Source organism: Argentina anserina, chromosome 7, assembly GCF_933775445.1.
Source record: "Argentina anserina chromosome 7, drPotAnse1.1, whole genome shotgun sequence".
NCBI classification, from domain to species: domain Eukaryota; kingdom Viridiplantae; phylum Streptophyta; class Magnoliopsida; order Rosales; family Rosaceae; genus Argentina; species Argentina anserina.
Window position 1 is genome coordinate 22634827 of NC_065878.1, and position 19464 is coordinate 22654290.

At 37.2% G+C, this 19464-nt stretch overlaps 3 protein-coding genes across 6 annotated transcripts; 1 reads left to right on the plus strand and 2 right to left on the minus strand.

Moving 5' to 3' along the window:
• Positions 1 to 608: 608 nt before the first annotated feature.
• LOC126801975 (short-chain dehydrogenase TIC 32, chloroplastic-like) lies at positions 609 to 3901 on the plus strand. The gene is made up of 8 exons (XM_050529481.1): positions 609 to 751; positions 1455 to 1686; positions 1832 to 1911; positions 2219 to 2372; positions 2754 to 2832; positions 3191 to 3275; positions 3428 to 3474; positions 3670 to 3901. The coding sequence occupies exons 1-8, from the start codon at positions 646 to 648 to the stop codon at positions 3826 to 3828; spliced, it is 942 nt and encodes a 313-aa protein (XP_050385438.1). The 5' UTR covers positions 609 to 645; the 3' UTR covers positions 3829 to 3901.
• Positions 3902 to 4285: 384 nt separating this feature from the next.
• LOC126801953 (mitogen-activated protein kinase kinase kinase YODA-like) lies at positions 4286 to 10349 on the minus strand. Of its 2 annotated transcripts, none has more exons than XM_050529455.1 (13): positions 10129 to 10349; positions 9394 to 9534; positions 8706 to 9280; positions 7836 to 8576; positions 7458 to 7545; positions 7298 to 7360; positions 6872 to 7032; positions 6660 to 6735; positions 6340 to 6399; positions 6146 to 6253; positions 5821 to 6033; positions 5649 to 5740; positions 4286 to 5552 (listed from the first exon to the last, which is right to left on the minus strand). In XM_050529455.1, the coding sequence occupies exons 3-13, from the start codon at positions 9263 to 9265 to the stop codon at positions 5039 to 5041; spliced, it is 2676 nt and encodes an 891-aa protein (XP_050385412.1). In that variant the 5' UTR covers positions 9266 to 9280; positions 9394 to 9534; positions 10129 to 10349; the 3' UTR covers positions 4286 to 5038. The 2 variants fall into 2 exon arrangements, with proteins under 2 accessions (XP_050385412.1, XP_050385411.1); XM_050529454.1 differs by having other exon boundaries at positions 9384 to 9534.
• A 1625-nt stretch (positions 10350 to 11974) lies between these two features.
• LOC126801957 (silicon efflux transporter LSI2) lies at positions 11975 to 15438 on the minus strand. 3 transcript variants are annotated; one of them, XM_050529460.1, is made up of 4 exons: positions 15167 to 15438; positions 13494 to 14708; positions 13193 to 13382; positions 11975 to 12661 (listed from the first exon to the last, which is right to left on the minus strand). In XM_050529460.1, exons 2-4 carry the CDS (start codon positions 14670 to 14672, stop codon positions 12399 to 12401), a joined length of 1632 nt encoding a protein of 543 aa, XP_050385417.1. In that variant the 5' UTR covers positions 14673 to 14708; positions 15167 to 15438; the 3' UTR covers positions 11975 to 12398. The 3 variants fall into 3 exon arrangements, 2 of the variants coding, with proteins under 2 accessions (XP_050385417.1, XP_050385418.1); XR_007672888.1 differs by having other exon boundaries at positions 12523 to 12661; positions 12925 to 13382; XM_050529461.1 differs by lacking the exon at positions 15167 to 15438 and having other exon boundaries at positions 13494 to 15154.
• Positions 15439 to 19464: the final 4026 nt, after the last annotated feature.

Genomic DNA, 19464 nt, shown 5'->3' on the forward strand with positions numbered 1-19464 from the left:
TGTAATCTTAGTCATAATTTTTTATTTATATGTGAGGGTAACAATGCATCTGTGTACTAATGTTAGTAACCCCATACTTATTACGAGCATCTCAACAACGTTTGATTATGCTTTATGCATGGAGCCGAGGCGTGCCCACCCAACCACACCACATGGATCACAGTGAGTTCTTAAAGATGAAGTGAGAGAGCCACCGAGAGTTAAATGAGTGCAGATAAATTGGAGACCAAGGAGAGTGATGTGGTGCACCATTGTCCTACCATGCACTCTCTTGGACAAAAGAGTTCTCCTTTAAGCTCTAACAGGCATAACTTCCTTCAGTGGGAGTACAGTCAAGATCAAGATCATCATCTGTAAAGTTTGAGTGTTGTTCTCAGGGTGGGGTGTGGGTAAGAGTAATCGGTGTCAGAATTTAATGTTCTCCATAAAGCCATATATGTCATGTCATGTCAGCAGTAGTATGATTCAAGTTTGTGTAACCCCAAATTGTCCACGCGTGTTTTCAGCTCATCCACTTATAGCCATAACAGTGGTAATACCATACGGCACCCGACTAAAAAACAGGTTCAAGAATGTGACTTGCTTCCCGTTTTGTGATTGTTCTAGGGTGAGAGAAAGAGAGAGTCTTGGAATTGGAGATAAAGAATGTGGTTGTTTAGAAGAAAAGGCCCTTCTGGATTCTCATCATCTTCCACAGCAGAGGAAGTTACTCAAGGGATCGATGCCACTGGTCTCACTGCCATAGTTACAGGCTAGCACCCAAAACCCAGTTGGCTTTTCTCTTCTTTCAATTCATATATGAAGAGATTTTACTGCATTCTCACTCTGTTATTTGTGGAGGATGTGTAAACCATATCATATCTTGATAAGATTTGGTTCTAAGGAGATATATCATACATGTTTAAGGGCTGATATATCAGTGCTTGTTATACGGATGATGGAATCATCTCTTCAGTTTATTCTTGGTTTTAGTTAAATGAAGAGTTATGCACGGAAGTAATGATCTGGCTCCTTTGTGGCTTGGTGTTGCCGAATTTTCGCTTTCATATGAATTCTTCTTGCAAGTTGCTGGTTTGATATTGTTTATACAGTACATGATTGTAGTTTAGCATTTTGGGTTGTTTTCTGACCCGTATAACTCATCTTTGGATCAAAGTTCAACCTTGTCCATCAATCAATAAATGAAGTAATGCTAGTTCAGGTAGTGAATATTTGTCTTTGGCTTACGCCAATGCTTTTACTTAGGAGCTGTTCTGGTTTCTTTCAGATCTAAAGTTGGTATTTGTACATTCAAATATTGGATAGAGTATTAATGCTGGATTTGTTTGCCTATATTGAGCAATGGCGATTTGTAATGCTGCTAGTAAATAAGGAAGTACAGATATTGTAAAGTTGTAAATTTACATGATCTTATGGTAAAAAGGTTTCTGTGGTTCTGGATGTTGTTATGACAGGAGCATCTAGTGGCATCGGCACTGAAACCACACGTGTTCTTGCGATGCGTGGTGCCCATGTGATCATGGGAGTGAGGAATATGGCTGCGGCTAAAGATGTGAAAGAAGTTATAGTTAAGGAAATCCCCACTGCCAAAATTGATGCCATGGAGTTAGATCTCAGTTCATTGTCATCTGTGAGGAAATTTGCATCACACTTCAAATCCGCTGGTCATCCTTTAAATATCCTAATGTAAGAAAGACTGGAATTTCTTTCACATTTTGTTTTCTAAGTTGCCAGCATTTTCATAGATTTCCAGATATTTGCTCTCTTTCTCTCTCTTGACAGGCATAGCTCAAAACATTAACCTGTCTTAACTTTGCTTTGTTATTATAAGTAACAATGCAGGAATTATGGCGACCCCGTTTTTGCTTTCCAAAGATAAGATTGAACTTCAGTTTGCCACAAACCATGTAGGTATGCCGCATTTTGTTCGACTATAAAACTGACATTATCCAATATTTTCTGTTTTTCAGCTTTCCTAATTCACCATGTAATCTTATAGTTTATCGTGCAGCTAATCATGTTTCAAAATCAGTAGGCACTAGGCAGAGTGTGTCAATAAACTTGCATAGGTTTGATGTTTTATAAATGTTTGACAGGCTAGAACCAAATTTCTACTGTAGAAGTGCAGACAACATAGGGGGACTTGCATAAATTGTTATCAGATGCATACAGCAAAACAGTGTGAATACTTGTTTAAATTCTTTTTTCTCATCTGTAGGTCATTTTCTGTTGACAAATCTTCTCTTGGATACTATGAAAAAGACTGCAATTTCAAGTAGCAAAGAAGGGAGAATTGTCAATGTAGCCTCTGAAGCTCACCGGTACGCATATCCTGAAGGAATCCGATTTGATAGAATCAACGATCCATCAGGGTAATGACAAAACCCAGAACCCTTACTTTTGAGATGTTAATATATGTTAGCATAGCGCAAAAGTTCTTCCATACTCATAGTTTTAATACTTGGTCATGTTGGCATCAATTTCGACCATTAGATTTTTACTTTTAATGACAGCCAACGGTTTTTATATTGCCAACGCATCAAAGTACTGATACTTTGAGCATGTAAGATGTTGCCAACATAACGAACTGAATGTAGTTTTATTCAAAGAAAACTGAATTTTAAATTATCCATGCCATAGCAGAACGTGTGCTAAAAAATGGCTGAGTAGCATACCTTGATACCTATACCATATAATGATGAAAGGAGAACTTTAAAAATCTGTGTTCTGAGATTGTACTCCGCTATTCACAGGTACAGCAGTTGGGCTGCATATGGTCAATCAAAGCTAGCTAACATTTTGCATGCCAAAGAACTTACAAAACAACTCAAGGTATAAATCTTCATTCAGGACCCAGATAAACTGAATTAGACACTGGCTGTTTTAGATCCCAAAGCAACCTGATACACCTTGTTCATAAGATGCTATGCTATCCTCCGTTAAACTGTACTTCTCGAAAAGTTGAGGTTTAGAAGCAAACAATTTATTGTTAATTATCTTGAGAGGGTGTGTATCTGCAGGCCAGTAGAAATCACTGGTCATGCCAATACCAGCTTATATATATAAATGTCATTACATGTAAATTCTTTCATATACATCATCAAACAGAAGCATATGTAAGTTCATCTTTCCTATTGTTTATGGTCTCCATGCGCTAAGTGAAACCTTTTTATATCTGTTGCTTCAACAGGAAGATGGAGCAAATATAACTGCAAATGCACTTCACCCTGGTGTAATTCAAACTAATCTTTTCCGTCATAACAATGTTATTAATGGTAATCACCTCATTAAGGGTAATCATGATAATTCTCGCAAATATTTTAAATTTTAGCTATAAAGCAACTTTATTGCCTTCAATCATATTTCTTTTTTCCATTCTGTTCTTGCTCAGGTATTAATATTTTTTGTGTTTTCTGGACTGATGTAGGGATTGTTAATGTGCTCGGTAGAGTTTTGTTTAAGAATGTTCAGCAGGTAATTGCATCTTGTTTGACCTGTAGAGTGATTTGAACTTGTATTTACTGTTTCATTGATGTAGTTAGAAGAACCCTTATGTGAGTTTAGCTATTTAAAAGGACTAAAGAAAAATGTGCTGCTTCAACTCTCTCACTAGTCACTACGTATATCAATCATATACTAAATTTGAGTGTGCAACTCTGATGCTTATAGGGAGCAGCAACAAGTTGCTATGTGGCATTGCATCCACAAGCTAAAGGGGTGAGCGGTGAGTATTTCGCAGACAGTAATATTTCCAAGCCAAGACCCCAAGCTGAAGACGAGGTGTTGGCAAAGAGACTCTGGGAACTCAGCAAGGATTTGACTAAATGATGTTTTCTTTTACTTATCACAATAAATTATATGGAAGAAGACGTTATATTCTTTCAGCAAATGTTCACTTTTGTGCATATCAGCTCCTCAAATACTACTACTGATGTCAAAATGCTTGGTCCTTTTGAATTCCTGTATTATGATTATAACCTTCATGAAAATTTATACTTAGAATTTAAAGATTGGATTCAATATACAAATCCATTCATTTATAGGAATGTTAGAACAGAGTCTCTCTCGCATCAGGACTTATGCAAGTGAGATTAAGTTCATATGCAGCAAAGACGCAAGTCGCGTAACCAGGTTCAAGAATTGTTCAACTCATCTTCACTTTTCTTAACCAGCTTCATGGTTGCTATATGCCATCCTTTGTTTAGCAACAAAAGAGTCTTGTGTAGAACTCCCTACTGAATGAAACATCTCCCCTATTAGGTACTCCACAGTAAAATCTCATTCATTCGAGAAAAATAAAGGACCATTTAGTTAGATTTCTTCATTTCTTCACTGGTGAGATGTACAGAACATTATACAGCAAATCAGGTACAATTGTATAACATATTACAGGAGCCCACAAAATAGACAATGTCCAAGCGGAATTATGGAGTTTCCAAAACTACAGGACTAACGCTTTCGTCAACCTGGACCCAAAATTAGTCTCCCATCTTCTGTACAACAGTTAAAAAAATGGTTCAAAAGCTAATGGTATTACCTCTTAACCTTTGCTTTTGTCTATATGAACATCTCAAGAATATACACTTCTGGCGGCCTCAAGTTATTTCTCACGGAAGGATCACATCCATTGGATCATCTGAACCCCACCTTCGTCAGGCTCAAGCTCCTAGTCATAGCTCCAATCAGTCGAGCACTCAACTATACAAGTCAAAGCCGCGTCATGTTATATGTGCTACATGAGTTTATTATATGTCAGGAAGTGAGCTTCATATGCGTAACTTCAAAATCAGTTCTCGTCCTGTAACATAGCTGGCGTGCTATATTGTTGAAAACTAAACAATGCAAACCCAATTATCTGCTTCCACTCACTTTTACTTCCCAGAGCTTCAACTTTATTCCACATTTGTTCTGCTTTGGATCCTTATTTTGCAAATACACTTTTTTTGCAGTCCAAAATGATGGTAATTGATCCAGTATATCCAAAAACCGGTCTTATAGCTTGACTGACAGCTCAATCTGATTGGCCCTTGAAACTATGTCAGATACCGTTTGTCCGGCTAGGTAAAGGAGACTTGGGACTTAGATCCAGTCTGTTCATCTTAACATGATCCTTAAGGAGTTGCCGAGACACTCGATCAGCCAAAACTGACTGTCCATTGTACTGCTCTGTATGTGCAAGCCTTCCAAACTTATTTGCAAGAACATCATTTTCAGAAGGCACCAGTTCTGAGAAGATGTGAGACCCTGGTTGCTTCCCCCGAAACATGTCAGGAGATGAATCATGATAGGAGAGCCCATTACCATAGAAACCATTGGATGAATTTGAAATACCTCCAAAACCCTCTTGCAAATTTATAGACTGTTTAAGGTGCATAAAGGGAATGCCACCATTGCCACTTGTGAGAGGCGTGGATGAGCCTGAAGTGGTCCGCGGGCTAGATATAGGAGATGGTGACATTCTTCCATTTAAGTGAGGTGGTGATCTGGAATACAATAGAGGGCTTCCGATGGGTGACACGGGGCACGATAAGTTCCTTGGAATATGAATCTCACTGAAATTAAGGCAAAGAAGATCAAACCAAGACCTTGTCAATAAAGTTGACATTAACTGTGTGTGCAGATAAGAGAGAGAGAGAAAGGGGGGGCACCTGGTATGGTGATGAGTTTTTGAAACTCTAGACGAGTGAACTGCAAGCCTATCTGAACCCAAATTGGAGAAATTTCTTGCTTGTCCAATGCCCTGATGATTATTGATAGAACACGGATCAAAACAACAGGTGCGAGATAAATCAATCCATATAGAGAAATCAAGACCCTTACAGCGGGAGAATCAGAAGGCTCAGGGCCCAAAATAGGTCTTGCCAAAGGTGCTGCATATTTCACAAAAGGATGCTCCAAGAGCTGAGCAGCAGTAGGACGATGAAGTGGGTTTCGCTGCAAACATTGCCTTATGAAATCTTTTCCATCATCCAAGAGGTGATCTGGAATTGCTGGCAGTTCTTTGCTGTTTCCAATCTTAAACATGGCAGCAACCTGTACTCCATCAAAGAAAATATTACACGAGAAGAAAAAATAACAAACAACAGACCCCGTAACAAAATATGAGAATAAAAATGAAAGATCCATTTTATGTCAGAATTCTTACCCCTTCGTACTGGCTCCAAGGTGGTTTCGTGGTAGCCATTTCCAAAACAGTGCAACCAAGGCTCCATATATCCACAGCAAGGTTGGCACCACTTGAGTTTTTTATAACCTGCAAAGGAACGCAAGTAAAGACTTAAGTAATCCAACAAACAGTATGTTGTGAGGTCATAAAGATAAAAATGCCAATAAGCTAACCTCAGGAGCCATCCAGTAAGGACTTCCCTTAAATGAGAAGGGACATGACTGCCCGGTAATCTGCAAAGCACATAAGATAAGATTGTTAAGAAAAGATTGATCATAGCATCTTGCGTTTAAGATTAAGCATGTGACTTTGTTATACAATAAAAAAAGGTATAAATGGCATGCACGGCAGGGTAAATTATGCTCTCTAAGGAATATGAAGGTGATGATACAAATCATAGTCCACAATCAAACAGGCGACCATAATCTCCTAATACCATGTACTTTATTTAATTAATATTACAGCACATTACAGTAGCTCTACATCTGCTTACATGCTTTGCCATCCCAAAATCTGCCAACTTGACACGGCCATTTGGGTCTACAAGAATATTTGCTCCTTTAATATCCCTGTATACAAATTACAGTTTCACAAACAAGGAAGAAACTTGAAGTTATGCAAAATAAAGGAGATCAGTATTATCAGATTGCTAAAAACTGTTGATGTCATGTTTTAAATACTACAACAAGGAGTAACGACATTCACCTGTGGACGGTATTTTTATTATGCAGATATGCAAGCCCTGACAAGATTTGTTGAGTATAACTACGAATTGCAAGTTCGCCAAACTGCCCATAGTCTTGGAGAAGTTTAAATATAGAACCACCAGATACATACTCCAAATATATGTACAGCTTGTCATCAACCTGTTATATGATAGCTAAAATATTACATAATGTACATCACAGCTGTTGCTTAAGTCTTCAATTGATATTTTTTTGTGGAGTTCCATGCTTAATTTCCGAACTGAACTAATAACTACTGATATAAGCATCGACTAAATCAATGTCACCCTAGTTTCTCAAATTGACAATATGGCTTACTAAAGATGCAATAACAGAAACAAAACGAATCAAAAGGTGAAATAACATAATTTGAAAGAGCACAATACTGATGGACATAAAGACTTACTGATTCAGACCCATAATACTGCACTATGTTTGGATGCCGTAAACGGCTCAACAAAGCAATTTCCTAGCAAAACATTAAAACACAAAAGTCAAGACAAAGGATGGCAACAACATTTACCATTGAAGGAATTGGTGGGAAACCAGTAAGAACAGGATGATACCTGCATCAATTGCTTGGCACTTTCCTTAGATTTTGCATCATCAGAAAATAATGTGACCTCCTTCATTGCACACATTTCACCACTTTCACTAGACAACTCAAAAGTTTATTTATGAGAATATGAGAGAATTTATGTATTTCAATTTTCGCTACAGTTGCCGTCGCTAATATTACAGTTGTGGTCGCTAATATTATAGTTACAGCTGCTAATATAACAATCTACCAAGAGATTTTATCAATATTAGCTCCCCAAGTTCCGCTCCTAGATATGTTCGAACTTTGAAGGCACTATTTCCAGTTATATCCTTAGACAACTAACTACTAGGTAATAAAGTTACTTAGAGAGAGAGAGAGAGAGAGAGAGAGAGAGAGAGGGTACCTGTTAAATCCAACATAAACATGTCCAAATGTGCCTCTACCCAGCAGCTTTCCCTTTTTCCACCGAGAACCAGGGCTTGCTGGAGTGTCTGCCCGTCCAGGACTTCGTGGCACAGAAGGAGATGTGGCTGCTGAATTCGAATGAGAAAATGGTGATGCATTTGAAATCGTAACTGGAGGAAGAGGCAAACGGTGACTTTGTTGTTTCCCATCATCAGGCCAGCCTGTCTGTGAATCATTGAGCGCCCCACCAGCTCTAGGATGAATAGGTGTAACAGCACCACTATGGATTCTTGAACCTGGGCCAGGGCTTGTCATTCTGGGACTAGGAACTGGAGAATACTCAGGGCTACCCCTGCTTTGCTGCCAAAATAACTGTCCCGACATATCCCCTCCCATTGAATTATGTCCAGAATTGTGACCAGAACCTGGACTGGAGCCGTGGCCAGATCCCGGAATGGTGACATCTGTATATGTTTTTGCAGCCCAGAAAGCAGAGTTCACAGCTTGCTCAGTTCCAAATGCTCTCATTGGACTTCTTGAAGGACTCGACATGGAGCTGTCAGGAGCACTCCAAAGAGCTCCTTGATAAGGAACCTGGAGATTTGGCACATGACCGCTCAAAGGTCTCCGTTTAGACGATGTAGGGGAAACTTGATTGCTGAATGAAATGTTGGCTGGTTGTTTTGCCTCTCTTGAGACTACAGGCGCAACCATGAAAGAGTGATCCTTGGGCATCACACTTCAGCAAAATGACAGTAATTTTGTTAGAAGCTGGCTACCAAAACTACAATCAAATACTACATTGTCATGCATACATAAAAGATGTACAGTAGTATGATAATGGCGTCTGAAATAAATTAAAGCACACCTTGAAGGACTGCCTGCTGCAGTTCTAGTTCCAGTTTCATAGTCAATTGCCTGAGGGCTACGGTGAACTGAGTTAGCTGGATCTTCACTATCAACAGAGGTATCACTAGAAACTGAACCAGTATTCATATCTCCATCAAACTCAGTACAATTTGGCCTCCCACCAATGCACCGAGGTCTTGGGAGAGGTGGAAACAATGATAGCTTCGAGCTTTTCTCCGATCTTGGTTTTGGTGATATACAAAGACCAGAATCTGTACGTCCAACATGAGCAGGATGTTGACCAGGAAGTGGAAGTGGTTGAGCAATACTCCTTTCAGCAAAACTTTGAGTTCTTGCAACTTGTTTGGAGGGTGAAGGAGATCTTGATTCTAGAGGAGATCGAGACCCCTTTTCTGAAAGGGCATCACTACATGGTCTTCGAGACCCTCCGGATCTACTATTTACTCTACTCTCAGATGAAAACTTGAATTTCCGATGCAATGAATCAATGAAACTTTCCTTGCTCCCTGACTTCTTCTTTGCTTCTTTGGATGACGACTTCCCCCACCATGAAGGCATATTTCTTATAAGAAGCTTACAGAACCAAAGGCAACTACTTTTAAGCTAATCCGTTTACCAGCATTACCATATATTGTGTAACACCATCAAATAAAAAGCTCAAAAAAAAAAAGCTCTCCTCAACTTACTTATCACTTGGTCCACCTACGAACACACTTGATACCTGCAGAACATCCAACTATGCACACCCGAGACGACTTTCATCAGACAGGAACTAGGGAAGCCATAAGTACCAACAACTTCCAACCAAGTCAGCAAATAACGAAAACCTGCAATATAAAGGCTGCACTTCAGTATCTCAATCCAAATATATCTAATCTGACTAAGTAACACTTGGACCTACACCCAAGTTGAAATATCTTGTTGATCAAACAGACCAACTATTCTACAAACTCAACCATACATAATACCCCAATTTCGCATTACATTGACTCACTGAACTCGACAAAAGTCTACCATAAAGATTAAATTAGTCCACACCCACTTGGACTCGATCCAAAAGAACTAATCTTTGTTTTACTCCCACAATTTTCAACCTACCTTTCAAGAATTCATTCAATTGGGTCAAGTAAAACTCCAACAAACAAACCATAACAGACCCATTGCCTTAAATTTTCACAACCCAAAACCCAAACCAACAGTCACCAATTAAAGTTCCAAACTTTAACTTGAATTTCCTCCACCAATTTCAATAACACCAGAAATTCCGATCCCAAATTGCTCAAAAGCACAAGCTCACAACACAGATCTACTTGCAGCTAATTGTCATCAAACACAAAAACAGAGTCACCCTTTTAACCAACTTAGATAAAAATCATCACTTTACTGAAAGAAATTACACAACAAATGAAATGAAAACTTACTCAAATTCTCAGAAGCTGCAAAACAAAAACAAAAACAAAAACAAAATTTTCCGAGCTTGCTGAAATTACTGGGTTAAACTTGTATACAAATCTCAAGGGTGTGAAGAATTTGATGAGCTTGTGAAAACCTGAGCTTAGCTCAATACAGAGCCCTAGAAATTAGAAAGATTGGGGATTTGGATTTGAGGTATTCTCTTCTCTTGCATTGAAAGACTGAAGAGAATCACTTTAAAGAGAGAGAAGGTTATGTGTTTTAGTTTAAAGACATTAATAAGTTAGTGAACCTGAGCTTCTTTTTCTTTTATAATTTATTTTCTTCAATTCATAATGGGAAATGATTGATGAAGTCGTACTATAATTACTGTTAGAGTGACAAGTAAAAACCCTACTTTGTACCCGTGGAGGATTAAGATCAAAGTTTCATTTGAGATCCAATTGTTAAAATTGTTCATTTTGTGGTTTTGTATATAAATTACATGGGTATCACTATTGTTAAATTCAAATATAAAATTGTGTTTTTATCTTAAATGTATCTCACATATTGTACTTCTCACGAAATCCAATAAATAAATGGTTTTTTCTTTTCTTTTTTTTGGACGAAAAATGGTTTTTTCTTTGTGTACATTATATGAGATAAGATGACAGAACAAGTTGTATCATTTTGGTGCTGTCAGTTTTCACTAATCGTATCGCTAAGTACAACATTTTAATAACTAAACGGTTTACTTTTCGTGCATCATATGGGATGTAATGATTAAAAAAAATTATGACTTCAAGTATAACAAATAAACCAAAAAAAACATGTTAATTTGTATATCATTTTCCTCAAGCATACAAAGATATATAGGTACGGACATATTACATATGGAATCAAAATGATAGAGATACTTTAATTAAACTATTTAATGGGAAAAATACATTAACACAAAATGTTTTCAACTAGAAGAAATCTTAGCATGATATGCAATTTGCATATACTCTATTTTCTATTATAAGATCTCATATTAATTAAAGATCATTGCTAGATTCCTTCTCTCTTGAGCTAACATAATATCATACCTTATATGTGATGATGATATTTAGTGCCCACTAGAGGACATTTGTAATTAGTATTACTCAAACTTAAAGTCATCATTTCTTCTATTGCAATAATGTGGATTAACAAATTATTATATGACTACAGAAGTGATGTAGATAGCAACCTAGCTTCTTTTAAAGAAATGAAAATAGTTCCATCAATGTGCTAAAAGTAAATTCAGTCTAGCGACAACTTGATTGTATGTGCCTCCTTCAAACAAGATTGATTACATGTGTTCTATATGTTCTAAGAGATACAAGGAGACAACTTGATTGAATACCCAATTTTTAACTAAAAGCACATTTACATATGTACTCGATCATCAGAGACATGGTGTTTGCTTGTTGCATTATTGCACAAAATATGAAGGAGTTAAGTTTTGCAGTCATGACATAACATTATTTTGTTGCAAGACTTTACATGTCTTATGTCCACAACAAAGATTATTACACCTCTTAATTGTTACAATCAACTCAAACGAAGATATGAATTGTAGCTCGACTCGTCTTTTAAATGAGAATGATAAGTATATGGATCGTTTAAGAAACAAACAATCATTATATTTGATCATTTAAAGAGATTAGGGGTAACAGTTAAATATAACAATTCAATTAAATAATACAAATATACGAATTCGATTGAAATGTAAATACTATCTGAACAGTGTAATAATCAGATTTATAATAATTACTTTTGTTTATTGCAACATCCTTTTCATAAGTGCATTGCTAACCGAAGGAAAACAAATTAGGAATGGATCTTATTTGGGGTATTAGCATTACGCATGGATGTTTAGTTGCTTACTTAGGCTGAACAAGTTCAACTTCAATCTAGCAAAGCAAGGTCCTATTGGTCGATAAGTTGGGAAATGTCATTAGCTGTCTTTGTATCGTTGAATTGTGATTGTGAAAGTGTAACAATCCAAGTTGTGACTTGTGAAGCTAGCAGCTTGTTTGTTTCCAAATCATGACCTTACGGTGAAGCACACCAATTCAGCTTGTAGTGAAGGAGCAAATCTATTATCTCAAACAGGCCTATAGTACCCTTCCTTCAAACTTTCATTCTTTCATTCTTTGAATCAAAAACCTATACACAAACCAGAGAAACACTTCACTTTTTGGTGCAACTGATATTGACCTTCTTCTTTGCGCAAAAGCTCAGACATTGTTGTATTACCAGACTGCCACCAATGTCATCTTATTAGCGTCAAACCAATAGCAGTGACTATAATAGTGGAGGGCACCCCAAACTTGAGGTGGCTCCAAAATGATAAATTGTATGCAAGGTGTGGAGCTTGGCGAGCCTGTTCACACACTATCAAGTTGGCTGCTGATCCCAACAGCGAGAGGTTCCCGGCTACGGTGCTCACCCAAGCTAGAAGCAGCCATGCCTTCTTCTCATCCGCTGCTGATATTAGAGCCGCAGATGCTGCCACTCGTCCTCCAAGCAAGAGAACTATACAAACAGAACATGTTCGAGTTTGATCAGCAAGAAGTTTGAGGACATTAGTACTTCACCGCATTTGTAATTAAAGACATTGAGTTCTGCAGGCATGGAAATGAAAAATGACCTATTGCAAAAGCATAGTTAATCTGTTATACTAGGCTCGTTGGTAGTATGGTTCCCATTAACTTGTACATGTTCAAGGTCTCAAATAGTCAAATCTGTTATGATGTTACAAATTGATGAAACTCGATGCTTCATTCTTCCTCAGTTACCTGAAAGTACCTGCCTCATCAAAGAAGATTATCTACAATATTCAGTCCCTTGTAAAAGGGCTTCCAGCATAAGGCCATTCACACTGAGATCAAGCATTAGAGAGCAGAAGCATATGCATGTCTATAATAAGTGAATAATAAACCAACACGAGTTATCAGACAGTTAAGGAGTAGCTATATAACGCAACAACTCTCGATTTAACATGCTGTTTCATCAAATAGACCACCATTATCATAAAAACCGGTGATAAAAGAACATCAGTATTACCAGTTGGCACATTTGAAGCCACGTTTGATAGTAGAATTATGGTAACAGCAAGAACTGCTGTCCCGCTGACATGATCAATTTTCGCATGGGGCTCCATGAAGTCCCAAAGAGTGCTTGGTATGCCGGTTTTGTTGAAGCCATCCACAGTTATAAACATACCACAGAAGAAAATCAAAAGTGAATACGAAACCTGCTCAAGTAAGAGAAATAAGCTGATTCAATTATGAGGGTTATTAGTTAAAATCTTATAGACAGTTATGTTCTGCACTCTAAAATTAATTATCAACATTCTCAAATGTACCTTTTCCAAGCTTGGCCGAGCATCCTTGAAATCAAGAACAACTAGTGCAAGTGCAGAAGTAATCGCACACCATGACATGTTCAGGCCCATAAGAAGAGCAACCAGCATTCCTAAGGTAACAAGATAAACGGCAGATTTCCACAACATCCCTCTCCATTTTGTGGTCACATTTTCCTTTCCTTCCAAAGACTCAGTAGTAGTACAAGTATCTCTTAGTCTTTCCTTTGATGGAGTCCTTTTCGGAGCAACTGTTTCCTCCTTTTTCTGGGAAGCCACAACATTTATCTCTTCAGTCTTTGATGCACTTGAACTTCTTGCAGACTCAAAAGCACCAGTGCTAGAAACCCTCTTGATTTCAGTCTCAGCTGAAGGCAGACGGTTCCTAAGTTTCTCAAGAACTGGAGAACCTAGCACACTCTTGGCTTCTAGTCTAGAGTTCAGCTCCTGAGAGTTGAAGGATGCACAATGTGACAATGTGGCTGGTGAAAACCGATGAGAACTCACATCATCCTCAGCTACAACCTCTCCAGTTGCGTCTTCTACATCCTTCTGGATAGACAACAACTTCCAGAACATACACAAAAGAAGTAAAGCATTCACACAAACTCCAACAAGCATTGCAGGCAAAATTCCTAAAACAAACTTTCCAAAAGGAATGTTACTCTGAACAGCTATAACCAGGTTTTGAGGATTGCCGATTGGGGTTGCTGCAGACCCAATATTTGCACTGGAGGCAAGTGCAAGCAGGAATGGATGAGGCGGTAAGTTATGTTGTCTTGCAACTTTTAGTACAAATTCAGTCAAAACCACACAAGAGGTGTCATTGGTGAAAAGAGCACTTGAAATGGCAGAAATCAAACAGACCCTACATATCAAGTCCTTTGCTCCTAGGCTTTTCCATGAGAGCAACTTCCCCAAATACTTAAACATATCTGCTCTTTCAAGATAGATACTTACAACCATTGTCCCAAATAAAAGGCCAAGAATTGGCAGATCAATAGCAGCATAGGCTTGATCTGGAGTTAGGACTCGGAACACAACCATTAGCATTGCCCCTAAAAGAGATCCTGCTGTCCTCCCAATGGGGAGGAAAGGAACAGCTGGAAACACCGCCAATATCCAGAAGACTGCAAAGGCAATTGAGCCTAGAACCACTTTGACAGCAGAAGCCATAGCCATGTTTACAATTTAAGAAACTCAAAATTTTAATAGGCCCTAAACAGGAAAACCAATTACAGAATAAGATTGTATTGGATATATATACATGACATGTCATGAATGTGAAACAGAAAAGCATCATTTCATTGGAAACTTGATCAAATACTACAAACTACAACTTTTTCTGTATCAGCTACCCAAGGTTGAAACTGTCAATCTCCTCAATTCCGATAGTTCATGATATCCGTTTTATAGAAAACAAAACTAGAAGATATGGAAGAATTAACAGATAGGAAAAGGACTGTCAATCATTCATGTCCAAGCTGACCAAGCATTAGCTTATGAGCTCTTCTAAGAAAACATCATATTTGAAATGCAACTGTAGCATTAAAAACATATCAATAGGAAGTAAAATAGGAGAACCACATAATTCAATTTCATTCAACTTCAGAAAAGAAAAGAAACAATGAAAAAGAAATATATGTATATTATGTCTGTTACGATGAAATTCTCACCTCAGATAATTAGTTGGTGTAATAGGGAAGAGCTCTAGCTGCTAATGCATGCCTATCTTTTGCAGCTGTAAGAATAAAAAGCAAGCACTTGATGAAAAAGAGGGTTGGTGATCTTGGGTTAGATGGGTTCCCATCATTTATAGGCTCTAATATCTTTTGTGGCAGATTAAACAAATGCGAATCTCTGTAATCAGTGGACTTTCTTCTCATTTCCCACATCTGAGAAACTGAGGAAATAACAAAAAGAAAGAGAAGCTTTTCACGACAATATGGGCGAAGCAGGGTCCTAACTCCTAACACTATTATATCCATCATAGTGATCCCTCTCTCTCTCTCTCTCTCTCTCTCTCTCTCTCTCTCTCTCTCTTAATAAACTTCTATTTATATTAAAAGTTGGTGTTGATCATTCTTAGATTGTACCAATCATCAGTCTTAGATTGAATATATATATATATATATATATTGGTAGAAGGTAGCAGTAACATATTGCAAATTGTATTGTGGGGTTGCAACAATCAAGTACGTTAGTCCATTTTAAATTACTAAAAAAAATTGTATTTCTAGCTAAATTTTATTGTAAAAAATTAAATATTAAATATTAATCTACCCTAAATTTCTATATATATTTCATAAATAATCGTAATTTTTTTCTAACCCAAATTTTTTAATATAGTTCATTAATCCTAGCTCCGCCCTTAGTAACAATATAATGCAACTGTCAAATCAGCGTACAAACTCTAATTGTATAAATTTTATTTACTATCTCATGTTCGAAATATTTACCCTCAATTATATTTCGGTGTGTCATATTTACATTTTGTGTTTGTGAAGTCGGCTAAAGAAAAAAAATGGAATTATGTAGAGCTCGAAATATGGACATAAACCGGTGGTACTCTTAAGTTTCTGCTGTGTTTTGGTGCAGCACGACCGTTATGGATCTAGACATCTAGTGATCTTGTTCCATACGACTATATATTGGCGAGAGGGACAAATAGATAATGTTTAATCGATATGCATATTCTACTAATATATATATATGTGTGTGTGTTTTGTTGGCATTGGATGGAAACGTGACAACTAGGGGTGGACAAACTGACCCGAAAACCGAAAAAAACCGGACCCGAATCCAAACCGAATTCGAACAAACCGATACCCGAATCAAACCGAACCGAAAATAAAAAAACCGAACCGAACCGATTCTATTTGGGTTGGGTTTTGGGTTCAGTCCCTTAGAAACCGAACCGACCCGAACAACCCGAAGTCAATGGTCAACGTTACAAAACGACATCATTTTGTCATATTTATAATTTTACATTATTATTATTTTTTTAATAAAAAAATAGTGTGGTCGGCCTCACAGCCGCACATAATTTATAACCTAATTGACCTAATGTATAAGAGGCGCATTATTTAGCCGTCTTGCTTCCTTCATAATGCGATAGTTTTATTTTAAACCTAATATAAATGTTATGATATATTAGTTGACACTTAGGAAATCGCCAACTCTAATTCGAAATATGATCGATCAACACCAGCAGATGTGATTGGTATATATATTTAGGGACCCCGTAAAAATTTCGTCCGTTTTGGACATGGTTTGACCGTTCGTAACTACGGTTAACTAAAAAAGATGCGTTTTCACATATTGAAACCCTATTGACCGGGGCTTTGCGAAATATATTTCTTTAGTGCGACCGCGCATGATAGATAACAAAAATTAAGTGATTTCAGATATGCAAACGGCTTTCGGCGTTCGCATATTTGTAATAGGTCCTCCCTTATGGCATAATAGTGGTGTTTTCGATTTACCAAAATTTCTAACGGTTAAATGAGGTCCGAATTGGATGAAATTTTTATAGGGTCACTAAATATATATACCGATTACATAGGCTGGTGTCGATCGATCTCTAAAAGTTTCCTTCATATAGTCGCTTCATAATGCGATAGTTTTATCTTAAACCTAATATAAAGGTTATGATACATTAGTTGACACTTAGGTGATCGTCAACTCTAATTCGAAATATGGTCGATCGACACCAGCAGATGTGATTGGTATATATATTTAGGGACCCCGTAAAAATTTCGTCCATTTTGGACATGGTTTGACCGTTCGTACCTACGGTTAACTAAAAAAGAGGCGTTTTCACATATTGAAACTCCATTGACCGGGGCTTTGCCAAATATATTTCTTTAGTGCGACCGCGCATGATAAGTAACAAAAATTAGGTGATTTCAGATATGCAAATGGCTTTCGGCGTTCGCATATTGGTAATAGGTCCTCCCTTATGGCATAATAGTGATGTTTTCGATTTACGAAAAATTCCGACGGTTAAATGAGATCCGAATTGGATGAAATTTTTATAGGGTCACTAAATATATATAACGATCACATCGGCTGGTATCGATCGATCCCTAGAAGTTTCCTTCATATAGTCGTTTCATAATGCGATAGTTTTATTTTAAACCTAATATAAAGGTTATGATACATTAGTTGACACTTAGGTGATCGTCAACTCTAATTCGAAATATGGTCGATCGACACCAGCAGATGTGATTGGTATATTTATTTAGGGACCCCGTAAAAATTTCATCCATTTTGGACATGGTTTACCGTTCGTACCTACGGTCAACCAAAAAAGAGGCGTTTTCACATAATAAAACCTAATTGACCGGGGCTTTGCCAAATAGATTTCTTCAGTGCGACCACGCATGATAAGTAACAAAAATTAGCTGATTTCAGATATGCAAACGGTTTTCGGCGTTCGCATATTTGTAATAGGTCCTCCCTTATGGCATAATAGTGATGTTTTCGATTTACCAAAAATTCCGACGGTTAAATAAGGTCCGAATTGGATGAAATTTTTATAGGGTCACTAAATATATATAACGATCACATCGGCTGGTGTCGATCGATCCCTAGAAGTTTCCTTCATATAGTCGCTTCATAATGCGATAGTTTTATTTTAAACCTAATATAAAGGTTATGATACATTAGTTGACACTTAGGTGATCGTCAACTCTAATTCGAAATATGGTCGATATACACCAGCAGATGTGATTGGTATATATATTTAGGGACCCCGTAAAAATTTCATCCATTTTGGACATGGTTTGACCGTTCGTACCTACGGTCAACCAAAAAAGAGGCGTTTTCACATAATAAAACCTCATTGACCGGGGCTTTGCTAAATAGATTTCTTCAATGCGACCCCGCATGATAAGTAACAAAAATTAGGTGATTTCAGACTATTCGTTTTTCATCTTTATGTTAAATTTTGTACTTTTAAAATTAATATATAATATCACGTATTTTACATACGGGTAAAACCGAAAAAAAAACCGAACCGAACCGAACCGTACGGGTTGGGTTGGGTTGTGGGTCACAGTCTCTAAAATAGAAAAACCGAACCGAACCGAACTGAATTTAAAATTTAGGTTGGGTTATGGGTTTTGTCCAAAACCGAACCGAATGGACCCGTGTCCACCCCTAGTGACAACTCCATCTGATAATGACTCGTGACTCATCAGAAGTGTCTTCTTATATATGTGAGGCAAAGTTTTTATTATCTTTATGCAGTATGGGTTAGAGTAGCCCAAGTTCATACTTAAGCTAAATAAGTTGATGTATGAATTGTTGAATATCAATTACTTTAGGTGTTTCTTTGATCATTATTGAAATCTTAAGTAGCACGGACACGTGCTCATGGCACCGTATTATGTGTCCGACACGGACACGCGTGGAAACGCGAACTGACTTTGGACACGCGAGTATTCAAATCGGATACGCACCAACTTATGGTGAGAATCGAACATTGGTCATCTAAGGCACTCAACAACTCCTCAACCATTCCAACAGATTCAGTTTTTGTTATATTTATGCACACTTTAATATATATATATATATATAAAGAGAGAAACTCGTGATAAAAATAAGAATGCTTGTGGTGGGATTCGAACATTGGTTATCCAAAGTACTTATAAAGTCCTTAGTCATTCTAACAAGTTATGTTTTCATCATTTTAATGCACACTTTGACATATATATATACATCTAAAATTCTAAATACTTTCACATTTATAAAATAAATTTTTAAATAAATATATATTAAAAATAATATTTAATTAACGTGTCCACTACGTGTCCGTGTCAAAAAAAATTATATGTCATGTCTACGTATCGAATCGTCCGTGCTACTTAGCTGAAACTAGGTGTTATGCAGAAGAATTAGAAAACGAACCTGTGTTTTATAATACTTCATTTCTAGACTAACACGTTCGATTTCGATTGTCAACATTAGT

What these genes read in the sequence shown, in the direction of transcription:
- LOC126801975 (XM_050529481.1), top strand. Translation starts at nt 646, where the DNA reads ATGTGGTTGTTTAGAAGAAAAGGCCCTTCTGGATTCTCATCATCTTCC. An exon ending in AACTTACAAAACAACTCAAG is followed by an intron (nt 2,833 to 3,190) that starts GTATAAATCTTC and finishes TTGCTTCAACAG; the next exon opens with GAAGATGGAGCAAATATAAC. An exon ending in TGTTTAAGAATGTTCAGCAG is followed by an intron (nt 3,475 to 3,669) that starts GTAATTGCATCT and finishes TGATGCTTATAG; the next exon opens with GGAGCAGCAACAAGTTGCTA.
- LOC126801957 (XM_050529460.1), bottom strand. Translation starts at nt 14,672, where the DNA reads ATGGCTATGGCTTCTGCTGTCAAAGTGGTTCTAGGCTCAATTGCCTTT. An exon ending in CTCGGCCAAGCTTGGAAAAG is followed by an intron (nt 13,383 to 13,493) that starts GTACATTTGAGA and finishes TTACTTGAGCAG; the next exon opens with GTTTCGTATTCACTTTTGAT. An exon ending in GGCTTCAAATGTGCCAACTG is followed by an intron (nt 12,662 to 13,192) that starts GTAATACTGATG and finishes CTGTTTGTATAG; the next exon opens with TTCTCTTGCTTGGAGGACGA.
- LOC126801953 (XM_050529455.1), bottom strand. Translation starts at nt 9,265, where the DNA reads ATGCCTTCATGGTGGGGGAAGTCGTCATCCAAAGAAGCAAAGAAGAAG. An exon ending in AATAAAAATACCGTCCACAG is followed by an intron (nt 6,736 to 6,871) that starts GTGAATGTCGTT and finishes ATTTGTATACAG; the next exon opens with GGATATTAAAGGAGCAAATA. An exon ending in AAAACTCATCACCATACCAG is followed by an intron (nt 5,553 to 5,648) that starts GTGCCCCCCCTT and finishes CCTTAATTTCAG; the next exon opens with TGAGATTCATATTCCAAGGA.